Source organism: Rana temporaria, chromosome 2 (assembly GCF_905171775.1).
Source record: "Rana temporaria chromosome 2, aRanTem1.1, whole genome shotgun sequence".
NCBI classification, from domain to species: Eukaryota; Metazoa; Chordata; class Amphibia; order Anura; family Ranidae; genus Rana; species Rana temporaria.
The window spans coordinates 209464465-209486644 of NC_053490.1; the positions used below are offsets into that span (position 1 = coordinate 209464465).

General features: G+C 39.6%; 1 protein-coding gene across 3 annotated transcripts in view; it reads right to left on the reverse strand.

Moving 5' to 3' along the window:
* The window catches only part of TMEM131 (transmembrane protein 131), a 227954-nt gene that overhangs the window by 87850 nt on the left and 117924 nt on the right, over positions 1-22180 (reverse strand). For all 3 annotated transcript variants that reach the window (XM_040336325.1, XM_040336324.1, XM_040336323.1), the window contains exons 7-11: positions 20225-20347; positions 17671-17751; positions 16794-16944; positions 16659-16715; positions 12865-12926 (exon numbers count right to left, since the gene is read on the reverse strand). In XM_040336325.1, coding sequence (XP_040192259.1) covers positions 12865-12926; positions 16659-16715; positions 16794-16944; positions 17671-17751; positions 20225-20347 — 474 coding nt within the window. The remainder of the gene's footprint in view (positions 1-12864; positions 12927-16658; positions 16716-16793; positions 16945-17670; positions 17752-20224; positions 20348-22180) is intronic.

A 22180-nucleotide genomic window follows, 5' to 3' on the forward strand; every position in this document is an offset into this window, starting at 1 on the left:
AAATACGCCCCTTTCCAACCAATGACACAAAAACGTAATTCACTCCCTGGTAATCTCTTGCCTCGATTACTGCAACTCCCTCCTCATTGGCTTACCTCTGCATACTCCATCTCCCTTTAGTCCATCATGAATGCTACTGCCAGACTCATCTATCTTACCAACTGCTCTGTCTGTTACTCCTCTCTGTCAATCCCTCCACTGGCTTCTGCTTACCCAACAAATTAAATTCAAAATACTAACAATTACCTACAAAGCCATCAACAACTCTGCCGCCAGCTACATCACTGACCTCTAAATACCAACCTAATCGTCCTCTTCGTTCTTCTGCTCCTGCTCTATAGCGCTCTCATCACCTGCTCCCATGCTCGTTTTCAGGACTTTTCCAGAGCCTCTTCAAGCCTATGGAACTCCTTACCCCAATTTGTCCGTCTATCTCCTTCTCTATTAGCTTTTAGAGGATCCCTGAAAACCCTCCTCTTCAGAGAAGCCTAGCCTACGCACACCTAACTACTGTATTTTTATTTTGTCCATCTGATCATCCCCCACAGCTACTACCCTTTGTTGCACTTGACCCTCCCTTCTAGACTAAGCTCTAACAAGCAGGGCCCTCTGATCCCTCCTGTATTGAATTGTATTGTAACTGTACTGTCTTCCCTGATGTTGTAAAGCATTGAGCAAACTGTTGGCGCTATATAAATCCTGCATAATAAATTACTCAGAGATGGAGCCCTACTTCGCCAGGATGCTTAATTGCAGTGACCTGTTGTGGAATTGGGCATAAGGCACCACCAAACCCAGTACCCTCAAGTAAAAGCAAACCGATAACTCATCAGCACAAAAAGGGTATTTGGAGTAAAAAAAAAAAAAAAAAAAAAGGACAAAATGGCCTCTTCCTGCGGAGATTTTTCTGAGTCAAAGGAGAACGCTCCCTCTTCCTTTTTTTCAGGTAATAAAGCCTCACCACACAGCCATTGACAGCCTTCCGCTGTGCAGGTTTCCCTATGAATTTGTGTGGGGGTGTAAGCCCATTTCCTCCACTCATATCTCAGGTTACAGTCAGCTCTCTGCGGTAAGTGACATCAGATCTGCACCCCTTGCCTACTTAACACAAAGGTGGATTTTTAAAAAGGGAACGCGTTTCTTACGCACAAAGCTGCAAAAGACCTTGGCTGCAATATTTAAAGTAGTTGTAAACCTCAGACATTAAAAATTAACAAAGCATATCCTTCTATGATGTACAATTGCCTCAATCCAAAGCACTGAGTTTGATTTCTGTTTGAACCCTACCTGCATAACCATCTTTTAACAGCTAATGCCAAGGGATTGCGGGGGGCGGGGTTGTAGCTCCAGCACACAGCCTTTGATTGACAGCGTCCGCTGTGCAGGTTACCCTATGAATTTGTGTGGGGGTGTGAGCCCATTTACTCCACTCAGATCTCAGATTACAGTCAGCTCTCTGCGGTGAGTGACATCAGATCTGAACCCCTTGCCTACTTGAGCTCAGGAATGCTGTGTAAAATGTCTGCTTCAGGAGGCTGTAGAGGAGAGATGGGTGCAAGTAAAGAGTTATTTAGGAAAATTTGTTTCATCTCCGTGCATCGGAGGCATGTCACTTCAGTTGGTATACGCAAGGGTTTACAACCACTTTAAGGGAGGGGGGACAACGACGACAGGATATCCTCGTTTTGGAAAAATACACAGGGTCTTCAGGGACTGAACCACACCTGCGCAGATCACCACTGCCTTGGACCTGTATATCACATTGCAGCTAACTCCACAAACTGCACAATGTGCCAAGGAGGAGCACCTAGCGCAGGGTCTCGTGCTCAAAGTAACTTTACAGGCCAACCAGAGTCTTCCATAATTCTGGTGTTGTCTGGGTACAATCCAAGTGGAGTGCCTAGGGTAGCAATCTGGACGCTGCATAAGTATATAAAAGGACTGGTACACAGCCAAATTTGAGCAGAAAACATATGTAAAAAAAAAAATCAGGAGGAGGAAAATTAGAGATGCATCTCTAGCAAAAAAAATAATGAATATAACCGTCAGTGGGAGGGTTAATATAAGGGTGCATACAGTTCTCTTTGCCAGTGTTCAATCACTTGTAGGTAGCAACATATAACCCAGTTGTCTACGAATATGCCTGTGTTCTGTACAATCAAGATAAACTGTTGATTGTATTCTGATCCCTATCCTATTATGAATTTAGTTTTCAACACCAAAAAGCTGGCTCTAACTTTTTGATTCCCAGAAAATATTTAAAAGGAAGACATAATTACACCGTTCAAATCCATGCAAAGTATAATATAATGATGTGACAGTTGTTTAGGCAGCCATAAGTAATATAAATCATTTTACAATGCTGTCTAATACATAACACATATATTTTAATTTGCAATGTCTAAACTTGGCACAGTCTACAAGATGCCATAAATCATAATGACCTGGAAAACCATATACATTAAAGTGTAGCAGAAAAAAAAAAAAAAAATAGATCAGACATTTTGCATTAACGCATGTAATATTACCCTTCACAAAGGGATAACTTTCAAATATCTTTACATGGCACATGCATGCCAAAACAGGAATGAAATGAAAAAGCATGGAAACACAAGCAGATCATAACAAGATTAGGAGATGCTCGTTTTACAATTTTTTTTTTAAATTATATTAAGAGCGTTTCATTGATATAAAATAACACCTTTATGCATATTTATTATAGAGTAAAATCTTCACAAGCTACTGGAATTTACATTACATGATCACATAGATGCAGCAGTCTAGGAATGGGTGATCCTACACATGGTGATCCATGTGAAATAACAAGCTTTAAACTACCGGTAACCACTAATTAAGTACTCCAGTTAATTCAAAGGACATGTTTTGTATGGTAGGTCTAAACCAGTGGTCTCAAAGTACCGGCCCGCGGGCCATTTGCGGCCCGCGGACCAGTTATAAATGGCCCCCAGGCAGGGTGGAAGTGAGGGGAGCAAAAAAAAAAAAAAAAAAAAAAGTTTTTTTTTTTTTTTTTTGAGCTGGTGGTGAGCCGTTGGTATTACAAGTTATTACCACCAGATGTGAGCTGGCGCCATCTGGTGGTGGCCGTTGGTATTACAAGTTAAGCATTACACGTTAAACAGCAATTCTAATGTCATTTTACACTATTTTCACTGCCATCTTCTTCCCTCTAATTAGAACCCCCAAACATTATATATATTTTTTATCCTAACACCCTAGAGCAGGGATATGCAATTAGCGGACCTCCAGCTGTTGCAGAACTACAAGTCCCATGAGGCATAGCAAGACTGACAGCCACAAGCGTGACACCCAGAGGCAGAGGCATGATGGGACTTGTAGTTTTGCAACAGCTGGAGGTCCGCTAATTGCATATCCCTGCCCTAGAGAATAAAATAGCGATCGTTGCAATACTTTCTGTTTCGCCGTATTTGCGCAGCGGTCTTACAAGCGCACTTTTTTGGGAAAAAATTACACTTTTTTTAATTAAAAAATAAGACAACAGTAAAGTTATCCCCATTTTTTTTAATATTATGAAAGATAATGTTACGCCGAGTAAATTCATACCCAACATGTCACGCTTCAAAATTGTGTCCGCTTGTGGAATGCCGACAAACTTTTTTTACCCTTTAAAATCTTCATAGGCGACGTTTAAAAAAATCTACAGGTTGCATGTTTTAAGTTACAGAGGAGCTAGAATTATTGCTCTCACTCTACCAATCGCGGCGATAGCTCACATGTGTGGTTTGAACACCATTTAAATATGCGGGCGCTGCTCACGTATGTGTTCGCTTCTGCGCGCAAGCTCGTCGGGACGGGGTGCGTTTTCTGGCTCCTAACTTTTTTAGCTGGCTCGCTGACACCAGTGCTGGGGGTTAATAATGTGTTCGCTGACACCAGTACTGTTGTTTTTGAAGTTTGAAAGTTTGCATGCGGCCCCTCATGGCATATGAAAACTTGTCTTGTGGCCCTCAGGTAATTTGAGTTTGAGACCCCTGGTCTAAACAGAAGATATCTGGTAGCTACAACAAACTTAGGCAGTGAAGCATGTGGCACCTACAACAGTACAGAGCGCCAAGCAAAGGTAGACATAAAAACACAACTTTACAAAAAAAAAAGTTGTAATGCAAGCACTCTACAATGCCTGCATATACCTCAAAAACATTCAAGCACCGTTGTCGGTTCTGCCTAATGGCATGCTCTTGAACGTGCAAGTTCTGCAACCAATAAAAAGCCAAGATTGGTGGAAGGGAATGGTGGAAGGGAATGGTGGAAGTTCAGGGGCCGTTCAGATCCCCTTCCCCCATCCCGGTTTGGTATTTAAAAAAAGAGAACAAGGAGGCGGGACTTTATATGAGGCACATGGACACAAAGGAATAAATTAGATGGAAAATAGCTATTAATTGATTCAAATTATAATAGTATCAGGTTTAAATTCTATGCATTTTGCTATATAGCAATATTTTTCATTTCATCCAAACCAAATATTGCACAATAATCAATGATAAATAAATATTTCAACAAGAACATTTCATATATGTACAAATACACTGAATTGATGCATTACAGTCGATACCTGGGCAAATTAATAACTTAATAAAATATTTTTGAATGGAAATGTGTAGAGGGGGGTTGGAGATATGTTGAAAGGAACATCTATAAAAATTTATGAATAAATACACTTATCGGTAGATATTAGCTCTATGCATTTCGGGCCTTTAGGGCCACTCATCAGGAGCAAAAACTGAAGTGATCATCTAGGGATGAAAGAGACAAATCGGTTTCAATGATATAAAAAGTTAGCAAAGAGCAAGTGGGCAAACAAAATAGGAGAGACCCCCCCCCCCCACTTTTATGTTCCACCCACACACCTTACAGATGCGTCTGCACAGTGGTGGTGTGGCCATTAGAATCGCAGACCAGCCAGAGAACGTCACAACCGGGAGCTGAGGAGGCAGGGCATCAACAGCCCACACAGACAGTGCCCCAAGAGAGTGGAAGTGTGTAAATCAAAAATGATGTGAACTGTATGGGGTGACCCCAAAATTGGGGACCTCTGAATAAAAAGGAAACAAGACACACTATAAACACTATAAAAAATTGTGTATGTAAAATATGTAATCAATTATTCCATTCCGTGTATTTGTAAATATATGAAAAGTTCTTGTTGGAATATTTATCATTGATTACTGTGCAATATTTGGTTCGGATGAAATTAAAAATATTGATATATAGCAAAATGCATAGAATTTAAACATGAAACTATATTATAATTTGAACCAATTAAAAGCCATTTTCCATCTAAATGTATTCCTTTGTGTCCGTGTGCCTCATATAAAGTCCCGCCTCTTCTTTTTAAATACCAAACCGGGATGGGGGAGGGGATCTGAACGGCCCCTGAACCTCATTTAAAGTCCCAAATTCCCTTTCCCTCCTCTAAACATTTTCTGTTAAATTTATGACTACATAGGATTATGTTCTTTGTCAATGTTCCAACAACATATTTTGGTCAGTCAGACAGCCTTGTCAAAGAAAGATAGATGTTAAGACACACGCCTTTCTTCAGTCATTCTACCGTACTGCCTGCATTTACCACCATATTTTCCTGACCTGGCCAGTATGTGTTATTGATGTGCAAGCAGTCGAACAACTGGTTATTTTTTTACATTTTAGGGACAGTGCCTGTCACCTGCTTACAGAAATAGTTTCCAGAAATGTGGCTAAAGCACATGGACCTGCAGCAGTTCAATAATATATAATTTTAGGAGGTAACATTTAAATGATTGCTGTAATGCAAAATTCACTCTGAGTGTCTATATTAATCATCTGTGGTGTCCAGAGATTCTAGTACACTGCCGCATTCTGCTCTGCAATAAGTGGCCTGAGCCCATTTTGAACATTGTACAAATAAATTCATTTTATTTAAAACCAGCAACAGTATTCCCCATTTGGTCAGAGGAGAGAGTAAGATAAAGTGTAAAAAAAAAATATATAAAATGCTTGGATTTTTAGGTCTTTAATTTAGAACTGTGATGTGCTTAGATTTGAAAAGGTGCTCAGTTTGGTTCTACACAAACATCAAAATTGCAAGTATAGTTTGCTGGGACTATAGAGAGACAAGACAAATTAAAATATAGTGTGCTGGTAAATGTAGAAACACAGAGAGACAGGAGAATGAAAATATTGCGCTGGTAAATTCTATACCAAACAGGAAAAAATACAAATAAAATGTGCTGAGACTTCTACATGCAGATGAGCAATTCATGTATACTAGGTTGGGACTTAAAATTATATACTGTACAGACTGTACCAGTTACTTTGCTAACACATCTACACAATTCTGCTTCACGAAGAGCGATTATATACTAGTAGACCTAGTCGGAAAAGTGTATTTCCTCCATTCCTCATTGCTGGAAAGAAAGACTGGGGAGAAAGGAGGAGTGCTGCTATTTTTTTGGTTTATATGCACTACAGTCTTTGCTGTGCACCCGGGCCCATTTTTTATCTCCGATTTGTGTGCGGTGACAACCATTGGATATCATTTATATAAAAATAAAATGGCATTAGGGTGTAACCTTGAGATTAAAAGTAAGAATGTATACATCTCAAGCTTTCCTAATATATTATCTACAGTCCTGTCTTTCTTCATGCACTCTGGATACTGCATTTGTTTAAAGGATCTATTTTAATTAACACAAGTTAAAAATAGGAACAAGAAGCAACAAGCTTAGCCAAGTATATTACAAGTGTGAACTTCCTTTTCATTTACCGAACTCATGAAGTAGCTATATTATAATTCTGTAAGGCACCATGCAATTGCAATTACCAATATGGTGTGCAGCTGTCATCACAGCTCTTCTTAAAAAAAAAATTAAAAATCTGACAATGAAAATTAGTAAAATTACCTTTGTACATTTATCTATATCATAGATGAGAAGAGGGTACAGCAAGTGGAGCAGATGAGCAGGGAGGTACAGCGGTGGAAGATATGAGAAGGGGCTTCAGCAGTGGAACAGAAGAGCAGGGGGTACAGTGTTGGGGCAGATGAGATCTACTTTGACCAGTGTTAGTTTAGAAAATGTAATGGCTAATGTAGATAAAGTATACATTTTGTAACTTTACTCTTTTTCATGCTAAACTTTTTTTAAAACGCCACTACGATTACGATTCTAGTTACAAAACATTGCAAAGTTATTAATAGGACAAAAAGCTTTTTTTCTTTCAATCTTGCACTTTCACAAAAAAATTGCAAGCAAAAACAAAACAAGTTTAAATATTAAACAAAAAAAAGGACGCAGGAAAATAGAGAGAAAAGGGAAGGAGTTAAGTAGGGATAATTAAGTGTTTACCACTTGCCATCCAATAATAATTATACGTCCTGAGTAGCCAGTGGTTATACCAGGATCATGGTTGCAGCTGTAGTTAAAATCACGGTACCGTTTTTCTTGGAGTGGCTGATTGGTCTTGTAAATGTGAACCAGACGTTCAAACAGCTACACAAAATCAAGTACACCTATATATGATTCTGCATTTCAGGGTAGGGGGTGCATGCCCCCGCCTGGCTGTGCCGTCACTGGATTCAGCACATGCTGATCTCAGTTCTCGGCCAATGATTTATGACGAGAGGAGACAGCTTTGTGCTTGTAAACACAAAGCTCTCTTCTGACAGTGGCGGTGTGCCAGTTTTTATCGCTTAGTAAAATCACCACACCGTAAACATAGTAAGCCTCACATTTAATCCGTTCATTGCCCCAGATGTCAACCCCTTCCAAGCCAGTGACAGTATACAGTGTCAGTGTATATTATTAGCACTGATTAGTGTTACTGGAGATGTCAGTTCCCATAAAGTGTCAGTTTCAGATTGCCCACTGTCCCGTTATAAGACGCTGATCATCGCAATTTCCAGTTAAAAAATAAATAAAAAATGTCATTATATATATCTGTAGACGCCATAACATTCTTGCAAACCAATCAATACACACTTATTGGGATTTTTTATTTATTTTTTTTAAACCAAAGACATGTAGCAAAATACATTTTGGCCTAAATGTATGAAGAAATTTGATTTTTAAAATTATTGGATATATTTTAGAACAGAAAGTAAAAAAGTGTTTTTTTTTTTCAAAATGTATGCCCTTTTTCGTTTATAGAGCAAAAAAATAAAAACTCAGCTCTATTTGTGTTAAAAAAAAAATATTTGAATGTTTGCATACAGCATTGCATGACCAAGTTATCGCCAGTTAAAGTAGTGCAGTCCCAAATGGCAAAAAATGGCCCGTCATGAAGAGGGTAAAATCTTCCTGAAGTGGGTATTTTTATCTAACTCAGATTAACTGAGCGTTACATACTTCATTAGGACATATCGAACATCCATATGGCGATGGGCAATACAGACATAGAAACTATTCACAATGTCCAAGATGTCTTAGAGACAAGAAAGATCTACTACACATGCTTATGAGTTTCTCCAAGCAATTTCGGTATTGCCGTGGTATAGTAGGACAGTCAATTTGATGTTAGACTCCCAGATCTCCTTTACTCCTCTCACTTATATCTTAGGATGGCTAGAGCTTCCAAAGAGAACACCTTGATGACTGTTGAGATAAGACAAGTGTTCTTTATAGCCAGGAAATTAAAAGACATGGTCGTTACCCTTACCTCCAATCTTGGATTAAGTAGTTGAATTCATCTTTGTTTAGAAAAATACTTATCAGCAAAGGGGCTGCCCACAAAAATGTGAATTATAAATAAAAATAGGGAGTTTGGCTGGACACTGCTACTGTAGCACTGTTGGACTTGGTACGGGACAGATCTTAATGTACCTAAACTGTTGATATACCATTAACCCATTGTTCCTATAAGCATCTTGTTTCATGTTCAAAAATCTATTGCCATGCATTAGAAGAAAATCTATCTCCCCTCTCTCACATTCTGGAATCCTCTAATTCCAACCTGCCTCTGTGTACCGAGATACCATGAACAAAGGGACAGAACAAAAAAATTAATAATGTCTGGTCAAGGTGGCTGGAGGGTGCTCTATAGCTCTTTTCCACTGTTGTGGACTCGTTTGTGATCCATCAAGCTAGGGGGCTTGTTTGTGGTTAGATTCACTCCAACCAGATTCCATGCTGAGCGGTCATCTGCGGCTTCGCTTTGGAGGCAGGTGCAGCGGACATATCCGACAATGGAAGCTCCATAGTAACTCTATGGATGACGTCACCTCCCATTAATTTCACAGCCGTTGTCGGCCGTGTCCTCCGCAGAATGTCCGCCGCTGGAGACCGGATCGGCTTCAAAAAAGGTATGTATACTGATTTCTTCTTTACAGAGCTAAGATAGGTTAGTGTTAGATCGTGGAAGTCAGTAGATGCAGGGATTTTAGTTTTAGGCTGCTCTTACACTTAAAGTAAACATTTGAGTACAGTTCTGTGTTTAAATTTAAGGCAAGCAACGAAATAGAAATACATACCGGTACATGTTTACTTTTTTACATGCAAAAGGAATTCTGATATTGGTCAGTCATTCTTGTGAGAAACACACCTTGTTAGTCAAGAATGTCACTCTGCCACTTCCTAGTTTAGGCATTAATTCATGGGTAAGCTCACTTATCAGGAGGTGATTATGAAAATTCACTGCCCAATGAAATGGGAAGCCACAAAGCTGAATTAGGAAGAGCAGCAACTCCGCTGTACAGAATTACAAATGCACTAGCAAAACAAACATACATGTAAAGATAACCTCAGGAGACTCTCCCAAATTCAGGAAAAACAAGTATTAACTATTTCAGCCAATCTGTGAGAGAAGACAGAACAGCAGCAGAGAGAGCAGTGTGCTTGTAGATAGCCATCTAATTTTTTGTTTTCACCATGGATCCCATCATGAGCATGCAAGAGGAAATCCTCCTGATGATGTTGCTGAGGCTCCGAAGACATAGAAAACTGGTAAGAGGATCGGAGTTCATCACTACCGACTCATCCATTGACGCAGGCAACAGCATGTAGTGAAATTTCAAAAATTATCAGGGTCCCCCCCCCCCTTTAAAAATGCGTGGTTTACCACGGTTACAAGCATTTGAAATACCAGTAAACTACAGTCCTGAGCGTTCTTTTTCTGCTTTCAAAAAAATGCATGCAACTGCCCCTAAACTACTATTAACCACTTCAATACCCGCCCATTGTCATTTGACGCTCACAGATGGGATCTCCCATCCTGGGTGGAAGTCAAATGACGTCCTGGGCTTTGTGGGTGGATATCTGAATGATGCCTGCAGCTAGAGGCATCATCCAGATATCCTTTTGTTCTGCCGGCGATTCTGCGCAACATAAGAACGATCATAGCGGCGGTTCCACCGCTTGATCGTTCTTACAGGCGGCGGGAGGGGACACCCCCCCCTCCCGCCGCCATCCGGTGTTTCTCCGGGCTCTCCCGTGCCATTGGGGGCCCGGAGAAAGAATCGTCTGGCGTAGGCTGGAAGCATAGAGATGACTGGTGACCAGATGGACCTGGGCGCGATGTGATGCGGCTAGTAAACAACAGTATTCATGAGATCGGTGAATTTTTTTTCACCGATCTCATGGTTTCCAGCCTGGAGGAGAGATGCGGGGTCTTATTGACCCCGCATCTCTCCATAAAGAGGACCTGTCACACACATTTCCTATTACAAGGGATGTTTACATTCCTTGTAATAGGAATAAAAGTGAAAAAAAAAAAGTAAAAAAATAAATAAAATGTAATTAAAACGTCCCTGTCCCTGGTAGCTCGCGTGCAGAAGCGAACGCACACGTAAGTCCCGCCGACATATGTAAACGCTGTTTAAACATATGTGAGGTATCGCCGCGTGCGTTAGAGTGCCAGCAACAAATCTAGCACTAGATCTCCTCTGTAAATCTAAACTGGTAACCTGTAAAAAAAAAATTAAAGCGTTGCCTATGGAGATTTTTAAGTACTGAAGTTTGGCGTCATTCCATGAGTGTGTGCAATTTTAAAGCATGACATGTTGGGTATCTATTTACTCGTGTAACATAATCTTTCACATTATACAAAAAAATTGGGCTAACTTTACTGTTTTGTTATTTTTTTAATACATAAAACAATTTTTTTCCAAAAAAAATGGCATTTGAAAAATTATTGCGCAAATACCGTGCAAGATAAAACGTTGCAATGACCGTCGTTTTATTCCCTAGGGTGTCTGCTAAAAAAACATATATAATGTTTGGGGGTTCTGCGTAATTTTCGAGCAAAAGAATGATGATTTTTACATGTAGGAGAGAAGTGCCAGAATAGGCCCGGTAATGAGGTGTGTATAAAAGCCCGGTATTGAAGTGGTTAAAAACTGAGTGTACAGATAAGATAACAGAGGAAAGTTCAGGGGGTTCTGAGAAAAAATGCCCAACTCCTAAACTTCCGTTTAGCAGCTGTAGTGTACATGAGGCCTTACACTAACTACATCACCCTTTTCTGTGCGGTAAAAAAAACAAAAAAAAAAAAAACAAAAAAAAAAACATTCTGGGTTTATGTTCCCCAACACAAGCCAGCATGAAGAAATAGCATGATTAATTCAGCAACAAAAGAACATTTATTTTGGCCCTGCATTGTAACTGTGAAAACTGTAAAGTCAAAAGCCAAAAATAGAAATTCTAGCACTGCTAAAATGTGGAAATGAAAGTCTCACGACAACATTAACCATTTCACTGCTGTTTGGCTGAAGTGAACATGAACTTATAGAAGGGTTGCCTAGACTGCTGCTTAAAGGATTTCTATGGTCACAGCATACAATTTAATTTTTTTACATCATGCTTTGCTGTCTCCCCTGCACTTATTTCTTTGGTTGACTTTCAAATTGTAAAAACTACATATCACATGGTACCTTGCTGCCTGCAAGCAGTGATTCCCGTACTGACTGCGCCTCCTGAAACTCCTTCTCAGCACCTCTGTACTTCAGAAGGCAGACTGGGAATTCTGTAAAACAGCAGTGCCTACTCACAGGGAAATGTGAATACGTGTTACAGAAAACAAGGAAGTAAATGTGTGGGATTATTCACAAACTTCAAAGATTAATTGAAGTAGGCTAGAAATAATTGAAATACAATGTGTAAATTAATATAATTTTACACAGACACGCTTTAATGAATAGCTCCAATCAGTTGCTGACATGAGCCACACCTTTGATTCATGGCGGTTTAATGGGCGACTTTTCTGTACAGGATAGAGCTGAGAGGTTGGTAAACAGGCCTCTGACGTTAACTGATCATCTCCGCTTTGTGAGCACCAAAAAACATAGTACCGAGCACCATCATGTTAATTCATAAAGTGAAGGAGATTTGCCAATATGGGAAGCATATTTAATGAACCCATGGAGATTATGAATGAGCATGGATGTGCTTGGCACTTCTGTGTTCAGTAGCAAGTGTCAGGCAGCAGGGGAAAAGGCGATAAGTAGAGACGTAAATAAATGCTTACCCCCCACCCATCACATATACACAAAACTTACAGTTTTGAGATCTTCAAAAAGTCAAGTTAAAATAATTTTTCTTGAAAATATAATTTGATAAACATTTGCACAACTATGAAACAACCTAAAAAATCAGCAGCACTAGCTTTTATTTTATGGGCCTTGTGCTTTCAGAAAATGTATGGTTTGGGGAGGTCTTTTACAAATTTTGAAGACCAAGTTGAATTTTTAATTTTTTTAAAGTGTAAAAAAAAAAATGAATATTTTCTGACCATCTGAGACAAAAAAAAAAATAAGAAATGGACAGCAGGGAAGTGGTAAGCCAGCACATTGTGGGGAAACATTGTACATCTCAAAAAAATAAAAGTTATAAACGCAGAAATAAATGCCATACTTACAGTAATAGGAACATCTTTTGCTCCTGAATTTAGTAAATGAAGATTTAATATTTTGGGAATATCTGGAAGACAAAGAGAACCACTAAGATTTTGTCTGAGCAATTGTTTTCTATAATAAGACTTTTTATAAATAAATGTTATTTATAACTATACCCTCTAGCCTCAATGCCTAGTATCTTTAGAACTGAACTTAGGAAATTCAGAACAGAACTTACTCTTTCAAAGTAGATGCAATTTGATGTCTCTTTAACGTAACATGTTGTTATCTCTGGATAAGGCCCTTTTCACACTGGTGTTTTTTTGCCACGCTTTTCCAGGGCAACAAAAGTGTGTGAAAACTATTCCCAATTACATCCTATGTAATTCGTCACAGTGCTGGTGCACTGTGCTTTGAAATGTCCTGCATGCTGCATCTTTGGCGCAGTTGCTCAAAAAGCACAGCAAAAGGGCATCTTCCATTGTAAGTCAATGAGAACACATTAAAAAAAAGGGCAGCAGTGTGAAAAGGGCCCCAAGATTAAAAGGTCTGTTAACCTGTTAAGGACCGCCGCACGACTATTAACTTCGGCAGAATGGCACGGCTGGGCACATGGACGTACAGGTACCCGGTCATGTCCTCCTTGACCCGATAGCCGCCGGTGTCCCACGATCGGGTCAGAGAGGAAGAACGGGGAGAGGTGAGCGTAAACAAACCTTCCCAGTTCTTCCTAGTGTGGCTGTCTGTGATCGTCTGTTCCCTGTGTTAGGGAACAACGATCAGTGACGTCACACGCACAGCCACCCCCCCCCCCTCCACAGTAACACCACTCCCTTAGTACACACTCAAGCCCTACATTGCCCCCTCTTGGTTAACCCCTTTACTGCCACTGTTATTTTCACAGTAATCAGTGCATTTTTATAGCACTTTTCGCTGTGAAAGTGACAATGGTCCCAAAAATGTGTCAAGTGTCCGATATGTCGCAGTCACAAAAAAAAAAAAAAAAAAAAACCCCAATCGCCGCCATTAGTAGTAAAAGAAAAAAAAAAAAAAAAAAAGTTTTATAAAAACGCTATAAAACTATTCCCTATTTTGTAAACGCTATAAATTTTGCGCAAACCAATAAACGCTTATTGCGATTTTTTTTTACCAAAAATATGTAGAAGAATGCGTATCGCCCTAAACTGAGGAAACTTTTTTTTGGGGGGGGGGGATATTATAGCAAAAAGTAAAAAATATTGCATTTTTTTTAAATTGTCGCTCTATTTTTGTTTATAGCGCAATAAAAACCGTTGAGGTGATCAAATACCATTAAAAGAAAGCTCTATTTGTGGGGGAGGGGGGGGGGAAGGACGCAAATTTTTTTGGGAGCCATGTCGCACGACCGTGCAATTGTCAGTTAAAGCGACGCATTACTGAATCACATAAAGGGGCAAGGTCCTTTACCTGCATATTGGTCCGAGTCTTAAGTGGTTAAACAGGACTATTTTCATAATAAAATAAATACAATAACCATACCTAGTCATGGCTTTAATATCAACGCTGCTAAAATAGCATTATTAGCATTATCAATTTTGCACATGTCTCAAGAAACTGTATGATCGTTGCACACATGCTTCAATAGGAAATATGAACAGGAGGTTGGTTTCATAAAAGTGCAAGGGGATATTTGATAAATAAATCTCAAAAAATAAGTTCAACCAGGGCATGAAGGCGACACTCCCTAACCATGATGAAAATTGTACTGTGACATTCCTTAGAGACCATACAGTAAATATGTTAAGTTACATTTTTAAGAGATCAACGAATGCCTGAAGATTGTTCAATTACATCTTAAATACAAGACTCTCAATCGTCCATACCATAAATGCCTGCAAGTATGCAAATTTGGAATGCTGATTGTTTTCATTCTAGTATATAATATTTTTACCTTGCAAAGTTTTTATCATATGTGAGAACCATGTCAGAAGTCACAACATGTACCTTTTGGACAATTAACTGGGCACTTCACCCCCTTCCTGCCCAGGCCATTTTATCTGCTTTCAGCAAAGTCGCACTTTGAACGACAATTGCGTGGTCGTGCAACATTGTAGCAAAATACATTTTTAATCATTTTCTTCACACAAATGGTTTTTGGTGGTATTGAATTTTTTGCTTAAAAAAAAAAAAAAAAAATGTGTTTGTTTTGTAAATAAGTAATTCTCCTTCAGGCCACTGTCACACTGAAGTGTTTTACAGACATTTTTTGTGCTAAAAATAGTGCCTGAAAAGTGCATGTAAACAGCCTCTTCTGCAGCCCCAGTGCTTTCACAGTGGGGCGGTACGCTTACAGAACAGGAAAAAAAAAAAATCCTGCAAGCAGCACCTTTGGAGCGGTGCAGCACTCCTGCACCTCCCCTGCCATTGAAATCAAATGACCAAAGCAAATGGCCAAAGCACCCCCGCTAGCGGTCGAAAAGAGCTGGTAAAACTGCTGTTTACCCATCAACGCAGCCAGCTACTCAGTGTGAAAGTGGCCTCACTGATGTGTGCTGATGGGGCTGCACTGGTGAGGAGGCACTAATATGCAGCACTAATTGGCATAACTGATGGTCAACAAATTGGCAAAACTAATGGGCATTGCATTGTAATCAGGGCACTGATGATCAGTCCCGATTACATTTTCACATCTTCCCTGTGAGGAGATGTCACTGATCGGAGGAGGGCCGATAAGCGTCACTTCCTTTTTTACGGGTGATTGGTTGTTATTGGACACAGCCAATCACATGGGCAAAGTGCTGCTCTTTGACAAGATCGGGGTCACGTAGTGTTTTTACAGCTGCGGTTTTTGGCTTCAGGTGTTTTTTTTTCGTTTTTTTTTTTTTTTTTATGCTGAGTGTAAACTCCCCAGCATTTCCTATGTGTCCATGCAGCGTTTTTTGGCAGGGGTGTTTTCTGGGTTTTAGGAGTTTTTTTTAGCTGTAAAAGTGCTCCAACTCTGATAAAAGATTTAAAAATAGTATTTGGCGTTTATCAGCGTTTTTGAGCCATACGTTTTTGTGGGAGTATAGTTTTGCTAAAAAAAGAAACCTGCAAAAAACACTTCTAAACTCATTCTACAGCTACAGCTTTCAACAGCAATATAACGTCCAGTGTGCATGAGGCCTTAATATTGCATGATGAAAGTACAGAATTCCAGAAAACTCAACAAAAGCACCCAAGTATAAAAAGATCAGGCTATTGGAAATACAATGAATATAGAATATAAATACATAACTAAACATTCCCAGTGCCAAAGCCCAATTAATAAAATTGTGGACGAAATTATATCAATTTCACAACCTGTTCAAGTTCTCACTATGCAGCCATTTGTGCACTCAGAATTACAACACTATGGGGGTTATTTACGAAAGGCAAATCCACGCTGCACTACAAGTGCAAAGTGCACTTGAAATTGCACTTGTAAGTGCAGTTGCTGTAAATCTGAGGGGGGGGGGGGGATGCAAGGAAAATAAAATACAGCATTTTAGCTTGCACATGGTTGGATAATAAAATCAGCAGAGCTTCCCCTTGTTTCAGATCTACCCCTTTAGATTTACAGCGACTGCACTTTCAAGTGCACTTTGTAGTTTGCCCTTGTAGTGCAAAGTTGCCTTTAGTAAATAACCCCCAAAGTATTTCAGTACACACACACAGTCATTACACCTTTTACTAATCACACAATAGTAGATATGGTTGCATTTATTAAAAATCAACTAAAACTACTGCGAGTATTTGAAGTACGTTATTTTAAAAGCTCACAGTTTGCATTTCTGACATTAGAAAAATATTGACTTACCTTGTGTTCGTAGCGTACCAAAATCTAGCATCTCTATTGATGAATAAATACCGGGAGCTGAAAATAAACCATTAAAACGGTTACACTTTGTTTCACAGACATAATGACAATGTTTAAAATAGGCACAATGCAAACCTGTGGTGACTTCCACCTCCACGGGAAGGATAATGAATTCTGCGCTGTCTGAGGCATTGGTTTTAATCCTAATAAAGGCAGTATGATTGTCTGCCTCTCGTGATGAGAAGCTTGCACGCATTACACCCTTTGTTTCGTATGGTGGGATTTCCTATAAAAGCATTAATAATTTGATATATAAATAATCGTGTTTCATAAGAACACCCAGCAGCAAAGACTTGAACAGAAAACTACAACATGGTTAAAAACACAAAAGCAAAGAAAGATGCAAGCTTATATACAATGGCAAGAAAAAGTATGTGACCCCTTGGAATTAACTGGTTTTCGGTAGTAATTTGGCATAAATATAAATTTGCCAGAGCCCAGATTTAAATCCATAGGGATACTGTGGAATGACCTCAAGAGAGCCAGCCGTTCACACCAGACACATACTACAAACGTGTCTGAGCTGAAGTAGTTTTGCAATGAGGAATGGTCAAAAATTCCTCCTGAATATTGTTCAGGTCTGAGCCACAGCTACTGAAAGTCTGCTTGAACTCATTGCTGCCATAGCTATTAAAGCAGTTCCTTGCATTAGGGTAAAAAAATGTTTTTAGGATCCCTCTCAAGCCCTTCCCCACTTATACTTATCAGTGCCCAATTTCAATCCAGGACTGTGCACAAAGAAGCGACTCTGCTCTCTCTAACCCCCCTTCTTCAGGCAGATTGATAGCAGCAGGAGTCATGGCTCCTGCTGCTGTCAGTCAAATCCTATGATGAGGGAGTGGGGGATGGGGAATCCCAACATTTAAAAGCAGTGGTGACAAATACAAAACATGCTCAAAAATGAAAATATTGTAACAATCCTAGTTAGTCTAAATAAAAAGGTAATCGTTACCCATAATTTCTTGGTGCCTCCTTGTTGTCCTGTTGGAAGCTCTAAGTGCAGATCACCCCCACTAGAGTACATTTCCACAACCTGAATTTGTATGCAAAGAGGCAGTTAAACACAGATAAACTCTCGAAAATCTTTTAAAATAAAACGATTAATAAATGTGCAATGCATTTTTAAGCAGAAGGAAAATGTTCCTAGTCACAAAAATATTTAATCTAAGGCAAATATCTATATAGTAATATTTCACATGTGGACAACCAAAGAAAATAATTCATCTCTAAATGGTGAGCCAAAAAAAAAGCAAATCTTTCTCTTTAAAAAGACACTGCAAGTACAGAAAAATATCCAGTGAAATAGTCGGCTCATAACTCACTGTAATGGACTGACAACACTAAAATCCCAAACTGTGGTCAGCCCTGCCTGCTGGATTACAGAACAGCTTCCTTTCTCTTCTGCTGCATAGATCAACCTCGTTTACATACTTGCTTCTTTTCTGAAAACGCTGTTATTACATGATGTAAATTAAACAGCTCATTTTCCAGTCCTTATTTTACACAAGCAGATAATCGCAATGGAATCGATAAGAATACTTGCATGTGTGAAAATAACATAATGGCCGATAACCCTTTTTGAGATTTTGGCATCGCGGTGGGAGTGCTTTTAGCCCACTACAAGAAGTCAGGAACTAACCGATTATCAGACAACTATCAGGCATTTACTTGTATTGACGTGTTTTTAAAGACGGAGATGGGAACAATGCATGCATTCAACAGCTGTATGCAGTATGTTTTATTCTAGATTTTTGCCCACACTGGTGAAAATTCATAGCTTGGCTGAAAGTGAAGTGATGTAATCCATGCTCCCTTATATCCATTATAGTATAGGCTTAACACATAGAGAAGTACTAAAGGTAATGTAAATGTACAAAACTCTGCAACCCATAGAAACCAATCACAATCCAATTCCTGGATCCAAATAAATGAGTGCAAATGACTAATGGTCCTTGCATTACTTATGTTTTTTACCTTAGTGCAGTCCTCCTTCACTTACCTCATACTTCGATTTTGCTTTTAAATGTCCTTATTTCTTCTGAGAAATCCTCACTTCCTGTTCTTCTGTCTGTAACTACACACCGTAATGCAAGGATTTTTTCCCGGTGTGGAGAAAGCCTCTTGAGGGGGGAGGGGGCGAGCAGGAGTGTCAGGATGCCCACTAACACACAGCTCCTTTCTCTATCTGCAAAGTAGAGAGTGTCCTGACTTGCCTGCTCGCCCCCTCAAGAGGCTTTCTCCACACCAGGAAGAAATCCCTGCATTACGGTGTGTAGTTACAGACAAAAGAACAGGAAGTGAGGATTTCTCAGAAGAAATAAGGACATTTAAAAGCAAAATCGAAGGATGAGGTAAGTGAAAGAGGACTGCACCAAGGTAAAGGAAGATATTTAAGAAAAAAAATTATACTTTTACAACCCCTTTAATACATAAGTGCAACATGAGTGGCATTACATCCTAGTCTATTGCCCTAGTCTACAGAAAAAGAACAAAGGGACACAGTCATTCATTTGCTCACTGTGTTCTATCTTCCAGTCAGCATACATGCATGTACTTGTGCAAAGGAATTACAGGCATTGATTAAAAAAAAGCTTGCATACTAGGTTTTGCAATTATTAATAACTCTGTAAAGAATATTTATTGCATTTAAAAACGAAGGAAAAGTATCTGGAAAAAAAAAAAAGAAGGGAGGGCCACATTTAGATTTAAGAAAACTTTGATTACCACTGTACCAGATTTAAAGATGAAATTCAGGCATGGCATATTTTAACATAGTGAGAGGGCGGATCTGTCGGGGTGGAGTCTGCCTGCTCAGTGGGGGATCTCTCCGTTGATCCCCGCTGAACAGGCAGGTGGCAGGTTCTGCCCACTCCGCAATGCAGAGCGAACAAAAACAATTAGGACAATGGGTGGCCCGATCAGTCCGATCGTGTGAATGGGGCCTAACTGTGTATTTACCACATACATTATAAATAATTGCAAAGCATTTTAGGACTTGATGAGGTGGAGAGGCGGGGCATTGAAATAATGCTCTCCGCCTCATCAAGGCAGTGTAAGATTCGCACTCATTCAGAAAATAAAAAGCATTCTCTGAACGGCACCTGTACTGAGTCTTCAACCTCCTGTGTTCACAATGCATCAACCAGACCGCTCAGCATTAGATCTGGAAGTGGAGATCACTGGAGTAGCAGTGTTTACCTGAGTGACTTCAAGGGACATTGGCCAAGCTGCACAATGTAACTACATAAAAATATACACCACGTCTGAATGTTTCTTTAATACTGTACATATACTAAAAGGTTACATGAGACACAAACTAAATAAATGCATACAAAGTGCACAGGCTACTTAAATATTCAGTTAAAAAGACATGCAGTATTTCATATCACTAATGTAAATAATGGACTTTTGCGAACAGGCACCTGCACAGATAAACAAACCAAATTTATAGAGAACACTTTATCCAATTAAGCATTTTTTTAGAACACACAACTAAAACCACATACCTGTAAAGGTTCACTGTGGGGGTTGTGAATATTTATTAAAGGTGAAAAACTGCTATTTACAGGAACTCGTGCCCCAATAAATGGGCGCAAACGATATGGGTTGGGGATCCCAACTCCAAAAACCTACAAAATTAAATGTAGAGAGTGTAAATGGGGGGGGGGGGGGGAACAAACACATGTTAGTTACAGACTCATTGCACCCAATCTTTAACTCACAAGTAACTAAAGCAAGCACTAAAAAGGCAACTAAACTATATGACTTCATACTTCAGAACTACAATCTATGTAAGCCTCAAATTTGTAAAGTTGGAAAATTATGTTCTTCCCAAGCATAAATGGTTCCTGAGCATAATAAAAAACAACCGACAATTAGAGACCAAAGAGTTCCAACGTCACATTTGATAAAACTCATTCTTATATTATCAACAACAAATACAAATTTCTTCTATATTTTTTAATACAGTACAGGACACATGAACAGAGTCACAGACCAAGGGTTAAATCCTGCTACATTCAGGTGAATAGACACTGTCAAAAGCTTTGTTGGGTCCACCCCCTAGTGTCCCCATACAACCACTGCCTACTCTGAAGCTCCAGTTTTGTTAGAAAGCAAAAAAGATAAGATAGAGGGGACCCCCCCCCCCCAGTCCTGTACTGTACTCCAGGACATAGAATATATGTCAAAATTCCTCTTATCTTTATTGTAAAGTACAGGATACAGAATATATTAATCTGGTACAGGCCATTTTGAACGACCATAGCTACAGTAAAAGGTTGTTATGGATTTCTTAAATTCCTCCAAGTGTGGTAAAAGTTCTGGTCTTTGTCCATGAATATAGTCAGGGGAAGGCGAGATAGAAGAGCTCCCGGGGCGGATGGCCTCTGCTGATTCCAGAAGTGGTTATAACTGATGAAAGATCAGACAAAGTGGCAGTAAATTCTTCCTTAGACAGGCATCATGTTGCATGTCTGTGCTTGAGTTATGGACCTGGAGCTGTGATGGTGTTAGACCCCGTTAACAGAACAACTATAAACTTGAGGAAAAATTGAACTTCCCTCAGGGTCTTACCCTGTGGTGTACTCTTGGAATGGCTGTGAATTAAGAGGGTTCAGTGTGTTGGGTACAAGAGAGTTGCAGCAACAGAGGCACCAACAGAGTTTTATTGGCCGTCTGAGGAATCCTGCAACAGGTGGCAAAGGATCAGCTTGTGTTGTCTGCAGAAAAATGGAAGCCAGAAGTGCGCAACCAGGACTTTACAAGCACGAAATCACTAGTCTAGTTTGTGAAGTAAAAAAAGCCAATTTAAATAGGTAAAAAACAATATAACAACTTTACCAATTAGGCTGACCAATGAGACAAAGTTAGGGAAAAATGCTGAAAATGCAAATCTCCCTATACCTCTGCCTTATCAAACAGCTTATGTGCATAGCTCTGTTGTATTAGGATGTCATGTATACTACCGAGCCATCAACAAATATATAAGGGTACAGGGAATCCGTGTTATACCTTATCCACATCCCTGGTACCATCTAGGGTCCTGAGAAAGGGAAGTAGCCACTCCAGGCAGGAAATGACTTATGCTGATCCTCCTCACAGAAACAGGTGCAGGCAATGCATATAGCAAAATAGAAAAAGAAAAAATATCTTTCTGGACAGCCGCACTTCAAAATAATCGTTGCCTTTATAAAGTAAAATCAAAAACGGCAAAACAAGACACAGAAAACGAAACAGGCGGCGTGTTTCACACTATTCCTAGTGTTTAATAATAGCTGACATCCAGGGTCCTGGCTTTACTCGTCACAGTGGGTATCAGAGAGGCTGAGTGCCACTGGAAAGGACCATGCATAGAACCCTGCAGCGAACTATGCTTGTTGTGCCATGTGCCAAATTGAACACCGACTGCAGGATCCAGTGCATGAAACTATAGAAAACCAGGGCCTGGGATACAGTTCCCA